This window comes from Spermophilus citellus (genome assembly GCF_964194105.1).
Source record: "Spermophilus citellus genome assembly, chromosome: 1".
NCBI classification, from domain to species: domain Eukaryota; kingdom Metazoa; phylum Chordata; class Mammalia; order Rodentia; family Sciuridae; genus Spermophilus; species Spermophilus citellus.
Window position 1 is genome coordinate 279,885,844 of NC_138182.1, and position 24,452 is coordinate 279,910,295.

The 24,452-nt window shown below is 36.5% G+C and overlaps 1 protein-coding gene across 1 annotated transcript in view; it reads right to left on the bottom strand.

The window, feature by feature from the left end:
* Positions 1-3,490: 3,490 nt before the first annotated feature.
* The window catches only part of MARCHF6 (membrane associated ring-CH-type finger 6), an 83,777-nt gene continuing 62,815 nt past the window's right edge, over positions 3,491-24,452 (bottom strand). The window contains exons 21-26 of the mRNA XM_081303826.1: positions 22,030-22,211; positions 20,171-20,305; positions 14,032-14,121; positions 10,916-11,048; positions 8,535-8,670; positions 3,491-7,283 (exon numbers count right to left, since the gene is read on the bottom strand). Coding sequence (XP_081159952.1) covers positions 7,193-7,283; positions 8,535-8,670; positions 10,916-11,048; positions 14,032-14,121; positions 20,171-20,305; positions 22,030-22,211 — 767 coding nt within the window. The 3' untranslated portion in view covers positions 3,491-7,192. The remainder of the gene's footprint in view (positions 7,284-8,534; positions 8,671-10,915; positions 11,049-14,031; positions 14,122-20,170; positions 20,306-22,029; positions 22,212-24,452) is intronic.

Sequence of the window (24,452 nt, forward strand, 5' to 3'; positions counted from 1 at the left end):
GGCAGGCAAAATGTCTTGAGTGCACTCACACACACATACCTGAGAGTAATCAGCATACTGGTCTTTACAGCTGTGGGACTGAATGGTGTGGAACATCACTAAGTTAGCATAACTGGAGTGTAGGGAGAACACAGTCCCAGATTGAGCCCTGGGGCTTGTAACGACTGGAAGACAAGACAGAGCCAGCAAATAAGTTTAAAAAGAAGAGTCTAGACAGGAAGAAAATTAGAAGACTGCAGTGTTTGGACAAACTAATAAAGTGGTTTCAACAGAAGAGAGGAAATCAACAGTACTGGAAGAGACAAGAAACATAAGACCTGAGAATTAACCATAAAATTTAGCAACAATTACAGGGAAAAAATGGGAATGAATATCCAATGGGAGTGGAGTTGGAAGTTAACTTGAGTACGGATAACTCTTTGAAGGCATTTGCTGAGAAGGAAACAGAGTGGCGGGGTCAAGGTATTTTTAGTGGAAGAATCACAGCAGCAGTGGGAAGTAATGATGGGAATAGCCCAACAGAAGAGAAGACGCATGGGAGGGCAGGACTGCAGCCCAGAGCCCTCCAGTAGGCAGGGCACACTTATCCCTCAAAGCAGTGGAAGGTGAATGGGGCTCTTCAGTGGAGCCCATCTGGCCTGGGGCACCTCTCTCACTGCAGTCTGCTTTAAAGGGCAGGCAAAGCAGTGTCACTCTAGAGGGGAGCTCAATTAACTGGTGAGCACATGGACACAGGGGCAGATCAGGGGTAGATGTGATTGTGTGACCTTGTGAACGTTCTCTTTGGACTGCTTCCTCCTTCTCGGTGACACGGGACTGTCATCAAAGTGAGGAGAAAGGAGGATGTGGTGCTTTGAGGAAAGAGAAGGACTCAAATGGTTACTTAGAAAGGGCATCAAGACATTAACTTACAATAAGTTCAATTTGTTAAGTTTTGACATATGTATTACATGTTAAACCAGAACCACAAGACAGTGAACACACCCATCACCCCCATTTCTTCATGCCCCTTTGAAATCTCTACAAGTCTTCCCTCCAACTCCTAACCCCACCGCTTTTTCTATACATTTCTGTAGATGACTCCACATTTTCTAGTGTATAGATTTTATAAAACAGTACTTTTGAGATGTGTCCATGTTGCATGTACCAACAGTGAATTCAAGTTGAGCACTATTCCATTATGTAAATAATCACAATTTCTGTATTTACTTGTTGATAAATGTGGGTAGCTTCTAGCTTTGGGTTATTATAAAGTTACCACGAAGGTACAAGTATTCATAGGGAAATATACTTTTTCTTTTGACAAATAATTAGGAACGTTAAATGTACATGACCTACAACTGTCTTCCAGAGTGACTGTGCCATTTCACATTACCTTCAGCCGAGCATAAGTTCTAGCTCTTCTGCATCCTCACCAATATGTGGTATGTTTTTATTTTTAGGCATTCTAATAGTATGTGGTGCAGCCTACTTTAGTTTTAATTTGCATTTTCCTAGAGACTAATTATGTTAAATATTTCATTGGTTATTTATTGAAGAACCAAGCATATTTCATATGCTTGCCACATCCTCCGTGCCCCTGGGAATTAAATCCAGGGCATTGCAAACTAGTTAAGTGCTCTACCAACGAGCTACATCCCCAGCCCAGTATATAACCTTTAGTGAAGTGTCTGTTTAAATAATTTGCCCAAATGGTATACTTATTGTTTTGAGACTGCTGTATTCTAGATGCATGTACTTCATCAGAAATGCAAATATTTCCTGCCACTCTATGGTCTTTTTATTCACTTGGCATCTTACAAGGTTTTCAATTTGATCAAGTATGATTTATCATTCTTTTTCTTAAATGAAGTGTACTTATTATATCTAAAAACTATGCCTAACACAAGGTTAAACATTTTTTTCCTTCATTTTCTTCTACAAGTTAGTTTTGGGTTTTATATTTAGGATTATAACTCATTTTAATTTTTACTATGGTATGGAATGTTTTTATCCAATTATTCCATCATTTTTCAAGACCGTTGCATTTTTGACAGAACTCTACTGTAGTCACTATGCATGTGGGTCTATTTCTGGACTCTATTCTGCTCCCTCAGGCCCACGGACAATAGTCAGCCAGCAGAAAGTCCTGCTCCAACTGAAAAAAGAACAGGTAAGTGATGAATGGGGTTCCTGGGAAGAAGCTTCGCTTCTTTAGGTCTGACCTAAAGAAGTTACTGAACAAATGTGGAGAAGTGAAAAAACTCAGGCACTGTTACATATGTCAAGGAAGAAAATTCAAAAAGATAATTAAACAATGCAAAGTGAAACAAAAAGGAACCTCCACCGAGGCTCTTGTCTGTGTACATTTGAATGGCTTTAGCGAGAGTATGGCACTGCATGAAGTAGGCTGCAGGAGGCTGGCAGGAGATGGTGTGGGAGAGGAGGGGTCCCTACATGTAGGAAACTGAGGAAGCAGCGAGATCACTGCAGGCTCCCAGTCTCAGTCCTTTCTTCTCCGTGTTCCCCAAGGCATCTTAGTCCTACCTATTGTGTTCTTTTTCATTCTCAGCTCCTTAACAGCAGATCTAATGCCTCATTTAAGTAGAGCACTAAGTGCAGTGCTACAAACAAAATGAACACAGAAAACCACCAACAAAACCTCATCACTGTGCTCAGGAGTGGCACCAAGCTGGAGTGCAAGGGGAAATTATGGTCAGCTTCTGAGCAACGCCACACAAGCACCTCTGATGGAAATTCAACTTCACAGATTAAAGATGGTCCTGTGTTTAAAAAAAAAAAAAAAGTGAAAATGCACTTGACTGGGTGGGGGAGGGGTACTAATAGGAAAAAACATGCAGGTTTTTGAAAATCATTTGAAACCTAGAAATGGAAAAAATTAGTAAGGTCTCTACAGCAAAACATTCTCTTCATTCTGAGCACTCAGGCATAAACAGAACCTGGGTAAGTCCTTCCCTTTTTTCTGGGACATATGGTCAACTACATAAAATGTTTTTTGATTAGTTTTACCATGTCAAAGTCTCCATCTGAAAAAGAGACAAGCTTGGACTTTGGTCTTGTGGAGGAGTAAGCAGTGGACAAGATGGGGTTTTACCATGTCCAGTGAAGATGGCTACCTTTCAAGTACTGGGGAGAGGTGGCTACAGTTTCTCCAACTATGCTTTTAAACCTGGGTTTATAATAGAAGGGGAAGGTCATACCACATGAAAATTGAGCTATTTTTTCTTACACAATTATTAAAAATATATGGATTATCTATGTATGCTGGCTAATAATGTACTTTTCTGTATTTTATATGTATGTTTGAAATAGGGTCTCACTGTGTTGTCCGGGCTGGTTGTGAACTCCTGGACTCAAAGCAATCTTCCTGTCTCAGCCTCTCCAGTAGATGGAACTAGAGGCATGGACCACCGCACCAGCTTCACATTTCTGTAATTTTAAAACGTTCTTCCAACAAAGAAAAAAAAAAAAAAAAAAAAAAAAACTAGGCTACAACTAACATTCACTTTATTCAATTTTGTTCTCAACTCAGAAGGCAACAAATGGATCACATAGAAAAGGGAGCATTTTTTTAATATATACACATAAAATTGGTATGGGTACCTAAGGTGTTCACTTTAATAAAAAACTGACATCCCAAACAACTATGTATTCTATTTAGCTTCTACAACAGTCATTCCTAGGCCTTACTCATTACATTTATTTATATAAGGTATATTACCTTCATGACTACAAAATGAGGCACTCATACAGAACAGACAAGAATGAAAACATGTAGGTACTGTCTCATCTTTGTTATATTAATGCCAAAAATATCACTGGGGATTAATTGAAAGGAGCCCTTACTCATGAAAGTTGTTTACAAAATTGATGACACACAGCAGGACTAAGCTGACAAGAAAATATCTGATTGGGCAAATTAGATAGGTGGATACAAAACAGCTTAATCAAAAAAGAGAATCTCCACGAATAAGCCTTTTAATAATACTTTAGTGGTAAGACATTTTAGGTTTGACTTTTCTTGATGACTGAAAAATTAACATTCTAAAGGAATATTTTAAACATAATCATGGAATTTTACAATGTAAAAAAAGCATCATAGTAAATAGCTTAATATTCTCAATTCTGAAAATGAAAATAAATAGCTAACTTGTGAAGTATTTATAAGTGCCAGTGTTCTTATGTGATGGCACTACAGTCTTATGTGTGTGCTTGCAAACACAATACAGTGTAGAAATGTCCAGTGTTTCTTTGTTTAAAAAGTCATCAATTCAACCTAAATTCAAGAATTACACTTTAATAGTAGCATTTTGCCAATACAGAGATGACATACTGAGGATCAAATCATTTGATGGAAAGTTATTCTCTATTACTTGTATGAGAGAAAGAACACAAGATTTCACATTTATAACAATCATATTAAATGTTGAAATAAAAATTACTTGCTTACATGTGGAATTGAGGTGTCCCATCTCCTTCGTTTCTCCGGAGAACAGGAAAAAAAAATTAAAACTTAAAAACATGGAGCTTTTTTAAGGCTAGCTATATGCAAATTTCACATTGGCATTTTTCTTCAGTTTTTATCAACTATTAGTACGTTAATCTAAAACTCAAACATAATTTGCTAATAATGAAGAAATGTACAATATGTACCATGACTTTTGATAACTAGTCATGTAAAACTAACCCCAGCTGATGATTTGCCTTCAATTTATAAATAGTAAAAATAAAGCAAAAAGGCTTCTTTCCCAGTAAAACTTCCCTGAAGACGGTTTCAGCCCAATGTAAAAGGAAGCAAAACTACACTAAAAGTATTTTTTAAAAGTCTACATGAAGAAGGGCAGCAATACTAATACTGGCACCTTCTGAATGATGGGTTTTAAATATTTATGACTATTGGTTAATAATAAAATCTGGATACTACCCAAGTAAATATTAGCCAGAAAATACCTTCCTTATGATAGGATTTATCTTATGGAAGAGAACAGGACAAAAAAAAAAAAAAAAAAAAAACAACAACTGAAGAACCTGGAGGGCTGGTGATATAGCTCAGTGACACAGCATTTGCCTAGCATGTGCCAGACTCTGGGTTCTGTCCCCAGCACCATGACAACAAAAAACTAGGAGGAATTCCTCAATAAGACAATATAAAGTTATTTTCCAGTGACATGAGGGTGATTTTTTTAGTTACTCTGATGTGTTTTTTTTTAACAAAGCATCTAATAAGACTGATTTAAAATTGTGAAGGATGAACCACTTTTAGCCATTTATGATTATCTGTCTAGATCTGTTAAAATGTGTTCCAATGAGTTTATATCAAGATCTACAAATTACTTAAAAATTATAAGAAACTTAAATTAATATATAATCAAGTTATATGCCCAAATCAATATTGTTTTTCCCCAAGAGAACAACTTATATAGTCAAAACGATAGGTGGCATTACATTTAAAATGCTCCCAACTTTTTATAGTAAGACTAAATTTCCGAGTAAAGGTAGAGCTAGCAAAGGACTTGTTTCAAACACAAGAGAAAAGGCTATCTCAAAGTGCCAAATAGTGTTAACACTGAATCCTATGTCAAGCAATATTCTTCCTCGATACTGATGTTTTAAAATATATTTTGAAGTATTTCCTTACAATTTAAGGAAGAATTGTTGAAAAATGAAACCACCAGAACTTGTTGCTCTTGATTTTGGTAGCTTATTTTTGGCTGATTTTCATATTGTTAAAAAAACCCAAAATATCCGATTTTAACTTATGAGTTTTAATACTATATAGAAATTTTTTTATACTCTCTGAAAATCTACGCTGTCCATTTTCTATGAGAACTTCTAAGTTGTCACTCAAATGCAAACACTACCCTTACAATAAACCAATACCATTAAATACTTGGATTATGTGCTCAACCATTCTATTCCTCCAAACTCTGAACTTGAAACTTTGGTTATAAGGGAAAACCAAGTCTGTTAAGTATACAGTTCTCTGAGACGTTACAGCACATTTCCAATGAAATACATTCCTATGTTAAAAGGCCAGCTCAAGCCAGCTTCCTTCTGGACAAATAGAGTTGGTTTTATTCGCAGTTTGATTCTGTAAACAAAAAAGCTTTGGAAACTTTGGGATTTACTGATGAAAACACAGGAGAAATGTACTCACTACTCCTCACCCGATGATGCACTCACCAGAAGGACTAGGTGTTCTAACCAGCTTTCTCTAACACTGTCAAACCAAGACCATGACCACATCTATACTTAAAAGCATCTCAGAATGTCCTAAGTCCAGTAAGATGTAATATTGTTGGTGATGTTATTCTGTGAGAGATTTATGATCTTGCACGACACTTTGGGCCACTGCTGTCAAAAAGTTGTGTGGAAGGGGGGACAAGGAACTAATGAAATCTTCATTTGTATGGTTTTTTTTTCCTAAGTACAGACATGCCCCTAACAAGCACAAAACCCAACTCCCAATGCTGATCACTAGGAATATTAAATTATCAAAATTAAAAATAATCTCCTCACCTAGCACAACATACTATACAATATTACAAACACAGACACATGAAAAAAAATCAGGCAGTAGAAAATGTACAACAGCTTTGGTGTTATACAAAATAACTTCCCAAAACGACTGACAGTGAAGCTCAAAATTGCTGTTTTCTTACCACAGACACTTCACTACTGCTTTATACTGGTTTCCTTTTAGGTTCCTGGAAAGGTGTGAAGAGCCAAGAAAGACAGGATGTACAGTCTGCTTAGTGAGAATTGCTAGGAAAACCGAGAACTGCGTTCCACAAGACGTCACTGAAAGGTCTCGCCTGTGTACTACTGCTCTGTGGCACGTTTCCTGTCGAGATCACAGCAGGTCCAAAATAAAGTGACAACTAGATTTAATAAATTAATATACATTTTGTTTAAAGATGTACAATGCATATTCTGTTTAATCCAAGGTTTTAGGGAAATCAAAGAACTTCTATTTACACATATACAGATCTCAGACAGCAGTGATGTCGGCAGATGCAGGGAAGAGCAGCAGAGCCTTACACGCTACTCTCTGGATGCTGAGGACACAAGTCAAGTACATTTAACTTAAAAACAACGCTGAGAGATCACGGGGTGAAATCTCCAAAGCGAGAAGTCCACAAAAAAGGACACGTAAAGGCAAGGGGAAGGTCAAGGAGTTGAGACAACCACTTTATTCTTGGGACGACTGTGGAGGTGGCACAGATGTTCCTTGTTTGCCAGATTTCCTCTCATAGTTCACCAGGCGTTGACCCACAAGGTACCTAGGTGGTTAACATAGGGTGGTTACTCTCTGATAAAATCTTACAAATAAAACATTCTTTTAATTGCTGTATGTATATATGTGACTGCATAACCAATGTGATTCTGCCACCTGTATACTCAGAAAAATGAGAAATTACACCCCATCTGATTCAAATGTATGATATGTCAAGATCATTGTACTGTCATGTGTAACTAATTAAATTTAAAAAAAATTCTTCTAAGAACAGCAAGGGATACATTTTTAATGTAAATCAGGTCAATTTATTCCTCCCTAAAGCCTTTCAATAGGTAGGTAGACCAAAGGAGAGTCTAGAATGAACAGCTGCAAAAGACAGAAACACAGGTGCCATAGAGCCACGTAGGGGTATGTAGGAAGTACGACAAAGATTAGAAGGCCTCTGATGCTGTGCATTGACACACATGCAGTTCTCAAACTCAGACACTCAAGAGGCCAGAGGCAGGTACAATAAATGAAAGCAGGAAATTTATTTGTATGGGCTCACATTTTATAAAAGCAGCTTAAAATCAAGGTCTGAGGAAATGGACTAGAAATATGATCACCAGAAAGCAGGGTAAGAAAAAAGTAGGAGGTGAAAAGCTCTGGTTCTAGAGAAAAGGAGAAACCGAAGGGCAGATTTCAGTGAGGCCAAGCGGGAGATGGCAAGGCACTGAGTGTACATGGAGTAACAGGAGGCAATGGTCTGTGAATAGAATACTGAGTGCTCCAAACTGACGTGATGTGACAGAGGAGAGGATGTAATGGCAATAGGCAGGAGTTACTGAGGCTGGAATGGCAAGGCTGCAGAGCCTCCACAGGTAGACCCTTTCCCTGACAGGAAGGGCTCACTAAGAGTCAGTGGATGGGCTGGATGCTGACTCCTGGAGGAGTGTCTAATGGAGGTGGTCTGTTCTGTTCTGTTTTAATCTAAAACTATTTAATTTATTGTCAAAACAGAACATTTGAAAACAGACAAAAATTATTTGGTATGAAAAGTAAATAAATCTTCCTCCCCAAACCACCAGTTTCTCCAACTTCTCCAGCTCCATAAATGATAACTGCAGATTCCCTGTTGCTCTACCTGACTGTACTCTCCCTTCATGTCTTACACCCAATCTTAGCACATCCTACTATAAAATATATCCAGAATATGAATTCTTTCCCTTCTTGAGATTTATCATATAAAACACAAAAGTTAAGAAATGACAACACCTTCACAAGAGTGGTCAGAATAATGGAATTCTAGACTTACTTGTCATTTTTTATATGTTCATAAAGGCGCTTAAACTGGCGAACCTGGAAGGACAAGATTCCCATCAATACCACAACCATCAGTAAAAATGGATAAATCCGCCGGTGGACTAAGTTTTGCATTTCTGCAGTAACACCTGTAAAACCAAAAAAAGAAACTTGTAAGTGGTATGTTGCTATAATTTGGATATGGCTTGAAGGTGCTCCCCAGTGACTTATGGGTGGACAGTACTGAGGGGTAGGACCTAGTAGGAATTAATTAGGTCATTAGGAGCTCTGGCCTTGGAAGCTGATCTCATGGAGTTAGTTCCTGAAAATGGGCTGTTATACAAGGATGAACTTGACCCCTGAATCTCTTTGGCTTCCTGTCTCATCAGGTGATCTCTTCCAGATGTGCTGCCACAAATGTGTTACCATCTACCATGAGGCTCTCAACAGAGACCAAATGGATGGGGCTACTCAATCCTAGACTTTCAGTCTTCAAAACTGTAAGCTAAATAAACCTCTTTTCTTTATAAAGTACCCACTTTCAAGTATTTTGTTTTAGCAACAGAAAATAAACTAATGCATGAGTAGAATAACAATAAAAATGAAAAACATTCTTCCCCTACGAAGAGGATGGGCCTAGGGCGGACTACAGCAAGTATTCAAGATAAACTTTCTAAGTCCAAGATCTTTCGGCTTTCTACAACCTAAGTGAGCTAGATTAAATGACTGCTCAAGTTCTTTCCAGTTTAAACATTTTGGACTCCACAAATAGCTGATGTCATTTACACATTTAAGCTATACTTTAAAAAAATAAAAACAGCTGGGTGCAGTGGTGCACACCTGTAATCTCAACAGCTCAGGAGGCTGAGGCAGGAGGATTGGAAGATCAAAAACAGAGATCAGCAACTTAGAGAGAGCCTATCTCTAAATAAAATATTATAAGGGCTACGGATGTGGCTCAGTGGCTAAGCAACCTTAGGTTCAATCCCTGGTGCCAAAAATATAAATAAAATAAGATAAACAAAAATAAAACTATGTTTAATAAAAGATCTGTTCCTTAAACTTTTAGAACACTCAAATATTTTTCAACTTTAATTCATGAGTTTTAACTCTTTCTCGGGAGGGCAGCTTTAAAATCAGATGAAATATTTCAAAGGACATCAGAAAATTAATATCCCAACTGGACTATTCCAAACGCCACAAGAGTCTTCTGCAGTGGAAAGAGCATGGGCTCTGCAGCTGAGCTTGGAGTTTGAACTGTCTACATACTCTTTAAAGTATAACTTCATCAAGACTCAGTTCTATAAACTCAGTTTCAAAAGCTCTTCTAAGAATATGTAACAATTCTATAAAGCACCTAAAGAGAGCCAAAAAGTGCTTAAAAAAAATCATTTACTAATATTTCCTTCTTCTATAAAGTCTTTCCAATGGGGTTCACAATGAAACTTCTAATACTGCAAAGTTGGTTACCGTGGTGCACATCTGAAATGCTGTGACTCAGGAGGCTGAGACAGGAGGATCAGCCCCAATTTGAGGTCAGTCTCAGCAATTTAACAAGATTCTTTCTCTAAGAATAAAAAAGAGCTGGGATGTTCAGTATTAAGAGTGTCCCTAGGTTCAATCCCCAATACTGCAAAAATAAAAAACAAACCAAAGCAACAATAAAAAATTCTAATAGTGGAAATATAAAAAGATTTAGGTTTAGAAAACCAAAAAGTAATCCTTAAGTCTATATACTATCAGTGGACAGGACATAATACATATTAATCAGAAAATAATATTAAGACAATGACATTCCTACAATAGCTGAAACAGCTAAAACAGTAAACTAGAAAATAAAATTATCTACTTTTATTAAAAATATTGTTCTAAAGATTCTAAATAATTTTTTTTTCTTTTTTTGGTACTAGGGATTGAACCCAGGGGAGCTTAACGAGCCACATCCCCACCCCCTTTTATACTTTATTTAGAGACAGGATCTCACAAAGTTACTCAGGGTCTTGCTAAATTGCTAAGGCTGGCTTTGAAATCACAATCCTCCTGCCTTAGCCTCCCGTGCTGCTGGGATTACAGGCATGTTTCACTGTACTCAGCTTCACCTATTATTAATAGTTTTAAAATTATTTATTTATTTATTTATTTTAGTTATAGGTGGGCACAATACCTTTACTTGATTTTTATGTGGTGCTGAGGATTGAACCCAGTGCCTTATGCATGCTAGGCGAGTGCTCTACACCTCTGAGCCACAACCACAACCCCTTCATCTATTATTTAACCCCAGCTAAATGATTATTCGTTTACCAACAAAGCATTTGAAATCAGATAGCCTTTGTCATAAGAACATCACAAAGTTAATAAAGTGCTCTCTAAAGCTCCATAGCCAGCATTACCCACCTAATAAGGGAACAACGCCAGAAGCTATGACATAAGGTACACATAGGGAAAGCAAGAGCACAGAGATCACTGGAGCTGCCAATTTACGAATGATGTAGTGAAGGTCAATGTTCCGGATGCCATTTGCATAAACCTAAAACAATAAGAAAAAATTAGAACAAAAATACTTAACAAATTCTTCCATGCTATTTGTCAACTCAAAAGGATTCAAACTGGTTATATTTTCCTACAGTCAAGGCAAATTGTGGAGCATAAACATAAACCTTGTTCTGGAAAGTTTTTAAAAGGAGTATATTTACTTACTAACACTGTGCAGTTAGCCACAAATTGTGAAATAAGACAACACTAATATAATCACAATTTTTACCATCCTTGCACTAAAACAGTACCAAATAACATTCAGTAATTACAATTGAATACTACAGAACTTGAAGTATTTTTTCACAAATCTTATGTAAGAGTGATCTGTGTTATTATTCAAAACTATTTAACAGGCCCAGTGGCACACACCTGTAATCCCAGTAGCATGGGAGGCCGAGACAAGAGGATTATAAATTCAAAGCCAGCCTCAGCAACTTAGCTGAGCAACTGACCTTGTTTCAAAAGACAAAATAAAAAGGGCTGGGTCTGTGGTTCAGTGGTTAATTGCCCCCAAGGTCAATCCCCAGTACCAAAAAAAAAAAAAAAAAAAAAAAAAAAAAAAAAAAAAAAAAAAAATTCATTTTATCTAAATGTGACAAGAAAATAATGTAAACAGGAAATGTTTCCAAAAAACTGAATAAATCAAATTTTAAGAAACAAAAGGTATTTTATGTTAAAAAAAAAAGCAGAAAAGAATTCTACAGTTAATTTATTTAAAAATCCAAGAATTTCTAACATATTTCCTTCACCTTCTCAAGAAAATTCTACTGAAAAAGACTGCAAAGGAAAGAATAGATGGAAGTGGGAAAACCCTGAAAATAAATGGAAAATACTAATGAAATGCAAATGCTGTTTTTTCCCCTCTTGCCCTAATCCACAGCAATTATGTCCCTCACAAATCAGGATGTAGTGTTTCTCAAACCCCATACCAGGGATCTGAAGAACAAGCAGGCTTAATCCTTCAAAGTTTTACTTTCACTCCCAAAGAAACCTAGTTCACGCAAATGCATTATAATTAAAAAAGAGGGTATCCCAATATTTCTCCATCAAGCCCAACCATTCAATTTTCATACAAATGTACAATAATGCCATAAGAAAACAATGCATTTTAAAGTGAAATATTACAAAAAAAAAAAAAATCAATGATGTTTCACAGCCTCCATTAAACCCTTATTATCTCCAAACTATGCAAGGGCCAGAGTCTCAGCCAGAGACTATAGAGTGGACTGGCTCACACTCCTATCCTGAATAGATATGCTGCCATGGGCGCCCAATACCTCACATGCCTAATGGACTTCTAAATTAGTTTGTACTCTGGAGACACATGTGAACACACAGTAATTCCCTTGCTCCCCCAACCTCTGCTCCTAAGAATCAAAATCTCAAGGTACAGGTAGTTTTCCCCAATTTTCTTGTGAACACAGAGCTGAGAACTACTGCCTTTACTTCCCATACATCAAAAGGGAGGCAAACTTTCACTGCAGCACATTTGTAAGACTTATTTATTTGGCACTGAGCTAAAGATTGAAGAATTAACCTTGAGGACATTTAGACAACTAAAGCTTAAAGAAATAAGTACCAAAATCACACATTGGCTATTCTAGATAGACATCTTTTTAAATGAATTACTATACTCACTAATCTGATTATCAGAGCACAATCTACTTTTTTCAAGGCTATCACGCTAACGACCAAATTATTTCACAGTTTCTAGTTCAGTAATAATCTCAGGTGTTATGTAACTAGAATATTCAACCATTTTGCCTTTCTAGTCTATTTTTTCCTGGTCTTTTCTTTTACTTATTGCCTCAAGTAATGGCTTCCTTTCCTCTCTCTACTATAGGTTTAGTAACATGAATAATACTAAGCTTCATTAGAACCAAAAGGCATGTATGACATATTGGCCTCTATTTTGGACACATATTCTAGGCATTTTATGTTACTGGTTAACCTTTTAAACTGAGGCTTAAAAGTGGCTAATGAAAATTCATGGTAGTATGTAAGATCAAAATATGACACCCCTAAACACCTACACTTCTTTGATATAAGGAGAGCTGAAGGCAACTGAGCAGCACAGGCAGAAAGTACTCTGTCCTTCCTCTATTTTCCTAAAAGCGAACACAAAGACGAAAGGTAGCCTACTCATCTCCCTCACTGAGAACAACAAAGGTTAACTACTAAAGACCCTTGTAGTCTGGCATACCAGAGGAAACTACAGTAACAAGTTTTATTAAACTAGTTTTTTATTTGCCTTACTCCAATACATCACTCCTAGATCTCAAAATCTTTCCCTTTGACCTTTTCCTTCTTTAAAAAATTTAATATTCTTTGTTGAAAATTCCAGAATTCAAAGCTGTTTAAGAATTACATATTTCCCAGGGCATAAATTTTTTCTTCTCTCCTAATAATAAAACTATCCTCTTTAAAAAGTTATATGTGCTCATTAACCCATTCTTTCCCATCTTCCCAGATGTGGATCACCTGTAAAAACTTAAAATTGAGCAACACATACACCATTTACTGTACCTTTGCAGTGTTATGTTTTTAGAGTTCCATTCTTTTTACTACAAGTTACTTTTTACTGAATCCAACTGAACAGAACATTACATACATATGTAATATATGGAATGCATTCATGAAAGTATTTTCTAGTACCAGCTTGTCATTTAATTTCAAGAACAGTGTGTGTACACAACACACACACACAAAATACATATATATTTCCAGTGTCCTATTCATAGAACAATCTGTATTCTTATATTTAATGGTAATAGAGACTATAATAAGCCTAGATTACAATTTCCAACCTATATTAATACATCTGTGTCAATATTTTTTTTAAATATCCACAGAATTGAAACTTGGAAGACAACGGGTTAAAAGAAAATAGAAAGTGGACACATAAACAGCTTAATTAATCAAACATAATCACAAACCCATTTCAATATATCTTTCTCAAAACTGATCTTGCTTACCTGTTCAATTACAGTTTTCAACCACCACTGAGGACCCATCAACGTTATAGCTGCAATGATTTTGGCATGCAGGACTCCAAGTGCCCAGTCCTAGGATAATAAAAACCATTTAACATTTTTTATTGTTATTTTAACAGTAAACCCGGCAGAAAGGCAATACAATTTTCTCTTATTTCACACTTCAAAAAAGAAATTCTGCAGAATTGGTAACAATTTGACCAAAAGATTAACATACACTGCAAAATCCAGGGAAGTTTTCTCCAAAAGCCCAAATTTAGTGTTCCTAAGAAAAATCATCCTTGAATCCTTTGATCTATATCATTTTTCCAAGAAAAATAGAAACTAAGTCTAAACATTAATGGAGATCTCAGTAATCAAATAAAAAAATGATATAATTATTTTTATTTAAAAAATATATACATTTTTTTTTAGTTTTAGGTGGACACAATGTCTTTATTTTTTATGTGGTGCTCAGGATCAAACCCAGTGCCTCATGCATGCTAAGTGGCACTCTACCACTGAGCCATAACATCAGCCTGCTATGACTTTATGTAATCAAACCATCCTGGGCTGGGGATGTGGCTCAGTGGTAGAGCGCTCGCCTCGCATGTGCAAGATCCTGGATTCGATCCTCAGCACCACATAAAAATAAATAAGTAAAATAAAGGTTTAAAAAAAAAAATCTGGGGCTGGGGATGTGGCTCAAGCGGTAGCGCACTCGCCTGGCATGCGTGCAGCCCGGGTTCGATCCTCAGCACCACATAAAACAAAGATGTTGTGTCCACTGAACACTAAAAAAATAAATATTAAAAATTCTCTCTTAAAAAAAAATCCAATTAAAAAAAAAAAAAAAACCCTTACGCTGCTTTACTGGTTTGACTGAGTCAAAATAAGACTATGGAAACAAGAATGGCTTAAAGAAACTACTCCAAAGCCTCACAGCTTTGAGCTTGGAGCATTTGCAGTTTTCTTGCTGAACTGTATTTTTCATTCCCAGTGTTACTGCACATCAAGTTCCTCATGGTACTACTGGCTGACCTGCCAACCTCCTCTCTCCACCAGCTAGCCAAAGTGCTTACCATTCCTTCCCCTCACCAAGTTGTTTCTTAAAATGTACATCAGATCCTAGAAGTAGATAGATTTCATGCTTATAACCCTGAAATCCTTAACATGGCACGTATAGCCCTCCATAACCTGGTCTATCTTAAAAATATACACACATTAAAAATGTAACACATAACACTGAGATCTATTATATAAAAGTGAAGACGTTACAAAGAAGGCTGGAGTATTCTGTTACTGCTACCTTAATCTCTCTCCAGCAGTAACTACTATTGGTATTGAGTATATACTCTCTCTGCTTTCCCTCATGCATTTATCTGCAGCTATATGTCCAACTGAAAACACATGTGTCATTTTGATGTAGATTTTGCTCATCCTGCCTAGTCTCTTCACTGTCCACCATCTTGAGGTCAACGCTCCAATTTACTGGTTTGATTGAATAGTAATGTGTGTCTTCCTAAAAGAAGTGAGAAGTTGAAACACATACTGAATACTTGCATGTCCTCAAACATCAATGCTCATCCTGCCAGGTGAAACAAGTGGTATTTTGTTTGGGTGCAAGAAGTTTGGTTTTTGTCCCCTTTCTCTTAATTCTCTTTAATTCTATCTTATGGCTTTCAGTGTAAAGAAAAAATGGTCCAAGAGCAGTATAATTTTTTTTTAAGCTTTCAAGATTTCTCCTTATTCTTAGATTTTTGCCAAAATATACCCAGATATATATTTTTCTCTTCCATCTTGTCTTGTTGATTTTAATATCATCAAATGTGATCAAAACAGTTCAACCTTCTTCAATATAATTAAAATTTTCTACATTTGTTTCAATGTTGCTTACATCTTTCCCTTCCAGAAGCCCTGTTATCTTTGTGTTTTTACTCCTAGAAGATATTTATCTTTCCCCTCAATTTTTTTTTTTTTTTTTTTTTTTTTTTTGTGGTGCTGGGGACTGAACCCAGGGTCTTGTGCCTGCTGGGCAAGCACTCTACCATTCCCCTCAATTCTTCATTCTTTGATTTTGTTCTGTGCTTTAAGGTTCCCAAACTGAGCCCCTGTGGTGACTGCTATATTAATCTGCTGAATTTCTTCAAAATCCATGCTACAAAGCTCCACAACCATTGTGTTCTGCTGTTTTCACGTGAGTGTGTAGATACTGCCCTCCATCTCCTGTGTGTTTTCTTCTCTCTGGCAGCTCTCACCTTTGTAAGCAATTGTCACTTGCATGTATTCTGATTGCCCTGCCTAGCCTTTCTTTGGCTGCTGAGCCTTTTTTAGTAAAAGTACTTGTCTAACCCAGGTCTCACTGAGAACATTCAGTATTTCATTCCTGCAGACCTTTGGAATTCCAGGAAGCCAACAGTCCTCTACTAAGGAACATGGAGAAAGCCTCTCTTCTTCATATCCATTAAGGCTCACAAACTAGGAAGATTAAACTCACCAATTCAGTTGTTTTGTTTTGCCTTTTGGGAGTCCAGAAGGCCAGGTAAGATTAAGGCCCACCACCCAGGTTCCCAGATTGCTGAAGTTTAAGCTTTTTCAGACCAACTGCTCTGCAGTTCTTGTCCCAAGAACAGGATCAGCCTCACTAGTTCTGCTAGAATTCCAAATGACCCCAATATCCCACAGACCTGTAGCCACATGCCACAGGAGAGTTAAGCAGCGTAAGAGTCAGGGATGGAGAAGACAATGTTCTTTCTAATACTTAGGAGTTTAATACAGACCCTCAATAACATGCTACACATATACATTTACAGCTTGTGTTTTTTCCTCTACATATGAACATGCCTGAGAACCATCCACACTAAAACAAGTTCATTTAATTCTTTTTAACTAATGTAAAAGAACTGATGAACTTAATTTCCTTTAGTTATTTATTTTTCCTCCTTCAGTGCCAGGGACTGAACCCAGGGCTCACACATGCCAAGCAAGTGCTCTACCACTGAGCTACATCCCCTATCTGTGGACAGAATTTCAAACAGCAGATGTATCCCATCTTATTTAGCCATTCTCTACTGACAGGCATTTTAAGTTGCTTCTCTCTTTTTTTTTTCCATTATAAAAAATGATGTATGAGCAGAAGCAGCCTTGTGTTTCCTGCACACACACAGATGTCACTGTACAGTAGATTATAAAAAGTCGTACTGCTGAGTCATAATATTTCAGCATTTTAAAAATGTAATCATGTAAAAGAATTCTCCAACATGATGACGACTTCCTAGGTCAGACTACTAAGGACACACATGTAACTAAACAAATTGTGCTTATTATTCCATGCAAAAAGGAAGCACACACAATACAGGGAACTTGGGGCCACCTAGAGAGGGTAAGAAAGAGCTTATTACAGGATTTCAGCTTGTGTTAGAAATCTGGGTAAGGACTTAAAAAGGTGTGGCTTTGCTCTGTATCAGATGCTACTAAAAAGCAGAATAAGTTGTGATTGGCTATCTTATCTACAAAAAAGGACAGCCTGAGGCCAAAACCTATAACTGGTAAAGAAGCAGCAATCATGTTAGCAGGAAAAGGGGGATATCTGATCATTCTGTGGTCTGGACAATGCTCATGTTCAATATGAGTTCAGATAAGATTGCAGAGATAGTCTTGCTTGTCCTGCTCTATCCTGGTCACACAGTGACTTTGTATGCTGTTGACACTCTGTGAAACAATGTTTATGTTCAACAGAATTTCATGGTCTGGCTGATGGTAGCAGATTAGCTCCTCCATGTCAGGGAGGCTATTCCCCTTTTCAATGCTGCACACTACATAACATTAGGAAGCATATAATATTTGTTTGCCTCATTTATTGTGATATGATCACTGACAACGTGAGGGTAACATTTTCCTGACCCCCTCCAATGCAAAGTTGTATTTTCCTTTGAGACTACTCATCTACAAATTGATACTTGAACAGCATGTAAATAATCACTTCTCCATTGTATGGATGTCAAAACATGCATGAAAGTAGCAAGGGGTTACACTTTGAAACCTGCCTGTATCCAGCAGGATGTGGTAAAAAGCAATGCTGTAGACTTGTGATGCAGCATCTACTGTTTATAGGGACACTGATTTCCCCGAAATGCTATCTTAGAAGCCCAACAACCTTGGGTTACAGAGTTGTAAAAAAGCCCAGGTACATCTAAGAGCCCTCAGACGGTAACCCCAGATGGGTGCCAACAACCAACCAGCACCAACCCTAACAGTAAGTGATGACATGTCCAAAGAGGTCATACCACCACTCTTAAATCACCCCTAGTCATTGGACTTCCCAGGTAAGGCCACACATGTATCAGAAACAAAACAGGTAAGCACCTCTCTGAATTTCTGACTCATAGACTCTGGGTGTTCTAAGCCATTAAGTTATGGGGGTAACTTGTTATATAGCAATAGTAACTGAAAATCCATAAAACTTATAGCTTCATTAATTCAATATCCATTGACAAGCCTTGGAATTTATTTATTTATTTATTTATTTATTTTGGGTGTGTGTGTGTGTATGTGTTTGTGTGAGGGGTGGCAGTCTGGAGACTGAACTCAGGGGCATTTAACCATTGAGCCACAACCCCAGCCCTTTTAATTTTTTGAGATAGCATCTCACTGAGTTGCTGAGGCTGGCTTTGAACTTGTAATTCTCCTGCTTCAGCCTCCCAAACTGCTGGGATTACAGATGTGCACCACTGTGCCGAGCTAGGATTATTCTTTTTTTAGGTATTACAAAAGAGTGGTTTTCTAATTCTGTTAATCCTTCTACCTTTATTAGCTGGCATTATTCTTTATTTAAAAACTAAAAAACTCCATTTTCTTCAATTACTGATTCTATCTGCTCTGTAATGCAACATTTACAAAAAGAAATAATATAGGCTTATTTCTCTTTAGTACTCATTTATTTTACTAATTCTAGACTATGAGTCAGACTAGATTAGATTATGTATTCTCTGTCTTATTTCCAGATCTGCCCATTAGCTCCTACCTGGAATATATTCCTTCCTTTCTTACCCATCTTCAATATTGTGCTAATTAAATTGGCTTAGTTATTATCTCCTATAAAAAAATCACATCTGAAACTAGCACACCTAAGCTAAATACTCTTCTACATGATGCTATAGCTCCCATGCTTATCATAAAACTACCTATGCACCCGTCTAGCTTTCCTACTAAAATATAAGTTCCTCAGGTTCCTGCAGTGGCCTCATTTTGAGCTGGGTTACACAGTTCAGAGTCTGGGCACACATTAAAGTGCTTTCTGTTTGAGCTTTAAGATTTTTGCTTTGATATATGGGTTCCATCAGGCTACTCTTTTTAATGAACCTGAGACATTTGGGGAAATATGATGTCAATTATTCAAAAGTATTAAAGTGCAAAAAAATTTACATTAGCTCAAAAATGAAAAGATCAGCCACATGCAGTGGCTGTAATCCCAGCAGGAGGGATTACAGCCTCCTGCTGAGGCTGAGGGAGGAGTATTCCAAGTTCAAAGCTAACCTCAGAAACTTAGCAAGACCCTGTTTCAAAATAAAAAATAAATAGAGATGGGGATGTGGCTCAGTGGTTAAGTGCCTTGGGGTTCAATCCCTGGTAAGGAAGGAAGGAAGGAAGGAAGGAAGGAAGGAAGGAAGGAAGGAAGGAAGGAAGGAAGGAAGGAAGGAAGGAAGGAAGGAAGGAAGGAAGGAAGGAAGGAAGGAAGGAAGGAAGGAAGGAAGGAAGGAAGGAAGGAAGGAAGGAAGGAAGGAAGGAAGGAAGGAAGGAAGGAAGGAAGGAAGGAAGAAAGAAAGAAAAGAAGGCAGAAAGAAAAGAAGGCAGAAAGAAAAAGAAAGAAGGTCAACACATTAGTTTGTATCTTTAAATACTGGAGAAGCCTGGGTATTTTAACCTAAAAAGTAAGCTCTTTTAAAGAAATTATATGATCTAAAATTTCTGAAAGCAAAAGATTAATGGAAATTATTTATATAATTTTAGAAAACAAGGAGCCTTTCTAAACCAACTGGTTACAAATCAAAAATCACTTAAAATTATTCTTAATCATTCACCTAAAAGTATTCTTTCTGATCCCAACTATTTAAACTATGATCAGCAAAAGACAAGTATTTACCTGCCATGGATAAAAAAGAGGAGTCTGATCCAAAGGAACTCTCAAGGGAGCAACAATAACCAGCTCAAACAGGAGCCCCAGAAGGAGTGGGACAACCCCAGCCAGCAGCACAGCAACTATCAAGGTCTTCATTATCTATTAGGAAGCAAGAGACCATGGTCAGTAAGATGATCTTCCTGACTTTTAGACAAGCTCTTTATTCCATTTGGAGGTTTATTTTTTTCTCCTTGACCTAATGCCTAGACCATTTTAAAATACTCATGCACATTTTTATGTTACAAGTTCAAATGAAATTTCCTGGTTCCATCACTATGAGAACTCAAATTATAATGAAAACTTTAAAACTAGTATTCATTATAGCTAGAAAAGGGATTACAGAAAATTCATTTTATTATAAATTAATAATAACCTGGTAACTATGTGCTTTTTTTCTCAAAATTCTATTCTCAGGTTTAGACTTCTGTTTGTCTAAGAAAACACTACTGACTGGCTGAGAACCCTGGTCCAACAGTCCCTTCTATAGGCTGATCCATGACCCCTGAAGTAGACTGGTATAGGGAAAGGGTTCTGCATAATCCTAGTTAAAGTAATTATCAAGACGATCAAAATTGGCTCCCTTTGTGACAGCAATGGTCCATATCTGTCCATTTAGTCACATGGCTCTAAAAGCTGAACCAAGTGGCAAAATGAAAATAAAAGTTGAGGGAGTGACATATGCCAATTTGTTATATTATGTGCATTTATAAATATGTAACAACAAATACAATAATGATATACTCCAATACACCAATAAAAAATGTAGAGAAAAAAAGAAAAAATTGACATTATGGAAAGAATAACTATGAAATTCTGACAATGAAATCAGTTTTGGGAGACCTCTTTTTAACGTAGCCTCAGTAACTATTTCTGTTTCAATAACAGACCAAATGTGATATTATACATGGAAGACAAAGTACTTGCTTCTTTATAGGGCAATGTATTATGAACACATAATAACTGTTCATAGATGAAAATGTCAAGTACACTGATTTGATCATTATATTCAGTATACATATATTATACATGGCGATTTGTACAGTTAATGTCAAAATAACAAGCTATAAACATAATTGTGTTTTTCTTTCGATAGTAATATTAAATGGACAAACTTCAAGTGACATCAAACTACAAATTTGGATGCAAAATTACACTTGATTACACAAATGAAAAGTCATGAGCAGTGACTTACACATATTTACAAGTCATAGCCAACATTACATAAATCCAGACATTAATCACCATATTTGAAAAATCATCTTATTTTTTTTTACCCTACAATTGTGATCAACAAGTTTGAGAGAAATAATTTCCATTACTTATTATACTTTCACATTAGCCAAGACTTTCCTATATAGTTAAAGGAATACAATTAATATGAAAAAAAAAATGCCTAGATCCTGAAGTTAAGACTTTACATATTCAAACAAATTTTAAAAATAATATTTTGGAAAAAATACTAATAAAATAAAATTCTACTTAAATTTGGTTTTCAATTGAGTATCTCCTCTCTTAAAAATGCAATTAATCTCCACAAATAAGTTTTCCTAATTTTAAATTATCTTGTTTTCAAGGGTCTTTACCGGGTCACTTAGTTTTTCTTTTAACCCTCAAATACATTTGAGTATAGGACTGTAATTCTTGGAATGAAGCAGAAACGACTATCTTAAAAGAGTTTTTTCCTCCAAATTAAAAAACAAAACAAAACAAAACAAAACTACCACTAAAATGAATGAAAGTAGGAATGGGAGAATTAAAGAAATGACTAGAAAAATATTCATTATACCTATAAGAAAGATGAATCTTTAATTACAAAAACTTACCATAAGGGACCATTCTTTAACTTTTTGGAAGATCACTCTTCGTCCCTGAGGCATCCATGCCACCAACACAGTCACCGCCCTTATGGTTAGCCAGCAAACATACAGACCACAAGCAGCTGTGTAGAGCTCATGGATTTTGGCAGTTCCAGTCCAAAAGGACATTAACCAACGGCCAGCAAATACTGAAAATAAAAAGGCTGACAAATGAGACAAGCGGCTAGGTAAAGAGAACTGCATTCTGATGTTTTATTAGTATTTTCACATTGGGGGGGAGCCTTTTAGAGCACAAAATTACATGATTAAATCAAAAGTAAAACATAAGTCAGAGGGGATGAATTCTCTCCAAGATAATGCACTCTGATTTGCCATGCCAATTACATGTTCTTCCCAGCCTGACAGAATTATTTTCACTGTCTTTAACCAACTGAAATCATTATGCACACAGCAGAAAAACTTTCTACCTTTATTCTGTTATTTGTTTTGTCAACACTTTTTAAAATTTAGCAACATTATGATTTAGAGTAACTTTCTTCCAAATAGCTCATTCACTAAAAGCTAATTTTAATAAAAGGTAGGCACAATAACATTTTAAAGCACAACAGTAAAAGAATACCATATTAGAAGCAATTAAGACCACCTAAAGGTAAGACAGAATTGAGAGCTATCTAAGAGTTGAGAGAAATCAATTCTACAGTGTATCCAGACAATCTCAAAGATAAGATCATTTACATAATTTGTAACTTTATTTACATGATGACTTCTCAGTAAGACTAGAGTTAACAAGACTCAAAATATCTAGTGAATGTTTACCCTATAGATTGCCTTCCTAATATGGTAGTGTTGTTTTTGAACACCTAAAAAGGAGATGGTAGTTGGACTAGTTTTCCATATATTACCTCATTCATCCTACAACAACGCCCAGACCCACTATAGACACAATCTTCATTTTAAAGATAAGGAAACTAGACTCAAGTCAGGTGTGGAGATATACCTACCATTTTTAATTCCAGCTACCTGGTGGGCTAAAGCAGGAAGACAGAAAGTTTGAAGCCAGCCCAGGCAACCTAGTGAGACCCCCATTTTAAAATTTAAAAAATAAAAAGGTTGTTACTCAGTGGTAAAGCACTTGCCTAGCATATGCAAGATTCCAGGTTCAATCCCTATTACAAGAAAGAAGGAAAAGGAGGGACAGGAGGGGACAAGAGGAAGGAAGGAACCAGGCTCAGCAACAGAACCTTCCCCAACCAAAGTTATACAAAGTGGAGCTGAATTTAAATTCATGTCTTCATCTTGACCACTGATTACACTGATTCCAAATTAAACTAAACTAGCTCAACAGTCAAATGTAAAGTCTTACAAGTCATTGTGAGGATGACCACAGACTTCTCACAAGTCACAAAATAGTATGGGTATGAAAATAATCATTTTTTAAAAGACAAACACAGAGTTGAGTTATAGCTCAGTGAGAGAGCACTTTGCCCAGCATGAATAAGAAAGGCCCTGGTTTGAAACCCAGGGTGTGTGTGTGTGTGGGGGGGGGGGGGGGCAAATATCTGTAAATGTTACAAGAGAATGTGATCTGAGCTGGGTATGTGGCATATGATATAAAATAAGCATGTGCATGTTAATTTGAAAATACCAAAATCATCAATAATTCCATAGAAATATCTACTTTCTACATATATTTCTACTCTAGAGTTTGTCTTTTTTGTTTTGGTGCTAGTTTTACATTTAGTGACCACCTTCTATTCTATATTTCTCATCAAAAAAGTGTTGAGAGGGTTAGTTTTTAGTTTGCAACAACGTTATCAATTAATATGTAACTAATGAAAAGTAACTTATTGAGGTCAAACAGCATCTGTATACCCTCTAACTATATCTCAGTATTCCTATGACTAAAATTACTTTCCATTATATGGTAGAACCTGATTAAAGGGAAACATTTACTTAAAAAAATGTTTAATGAAACTAAGTTCCTGGGGATTGAACTTAGGGTTGCTTTACCACTGAACTATATACCCCAGTACTTTTTATTTTGAGACAAGGTCTTGTTAAGTTGCTGAGGCTGGACTTGAACATGGCAATCCTGCTTCACTCAGCCTCCCATATCACTCAGATTACAAGCATGAGCAACAGAACTGGGGAAAAACTAAATTATTCAAGTATAAAAATAGTTTCCTTTTGTTAATTTTTAAAAAATATTTATGGTTAAAAACATGAATATGAAACATTAAAAACTATAAATGTTTTTTAGCAACATGTTTAGTACTACCTTGCCTTCAAGTTAACTAAGCTTTGTCATTTTAATAGCTGTGATATAAGTTGGAGTAAACTGCAGAGCAAAACCTTTTAGCTTTTGGTACCAGTGATTGAACCCAAGGGCACTTAACCACTGAGTCACATCCCCAGCCCTTTTCTAATAT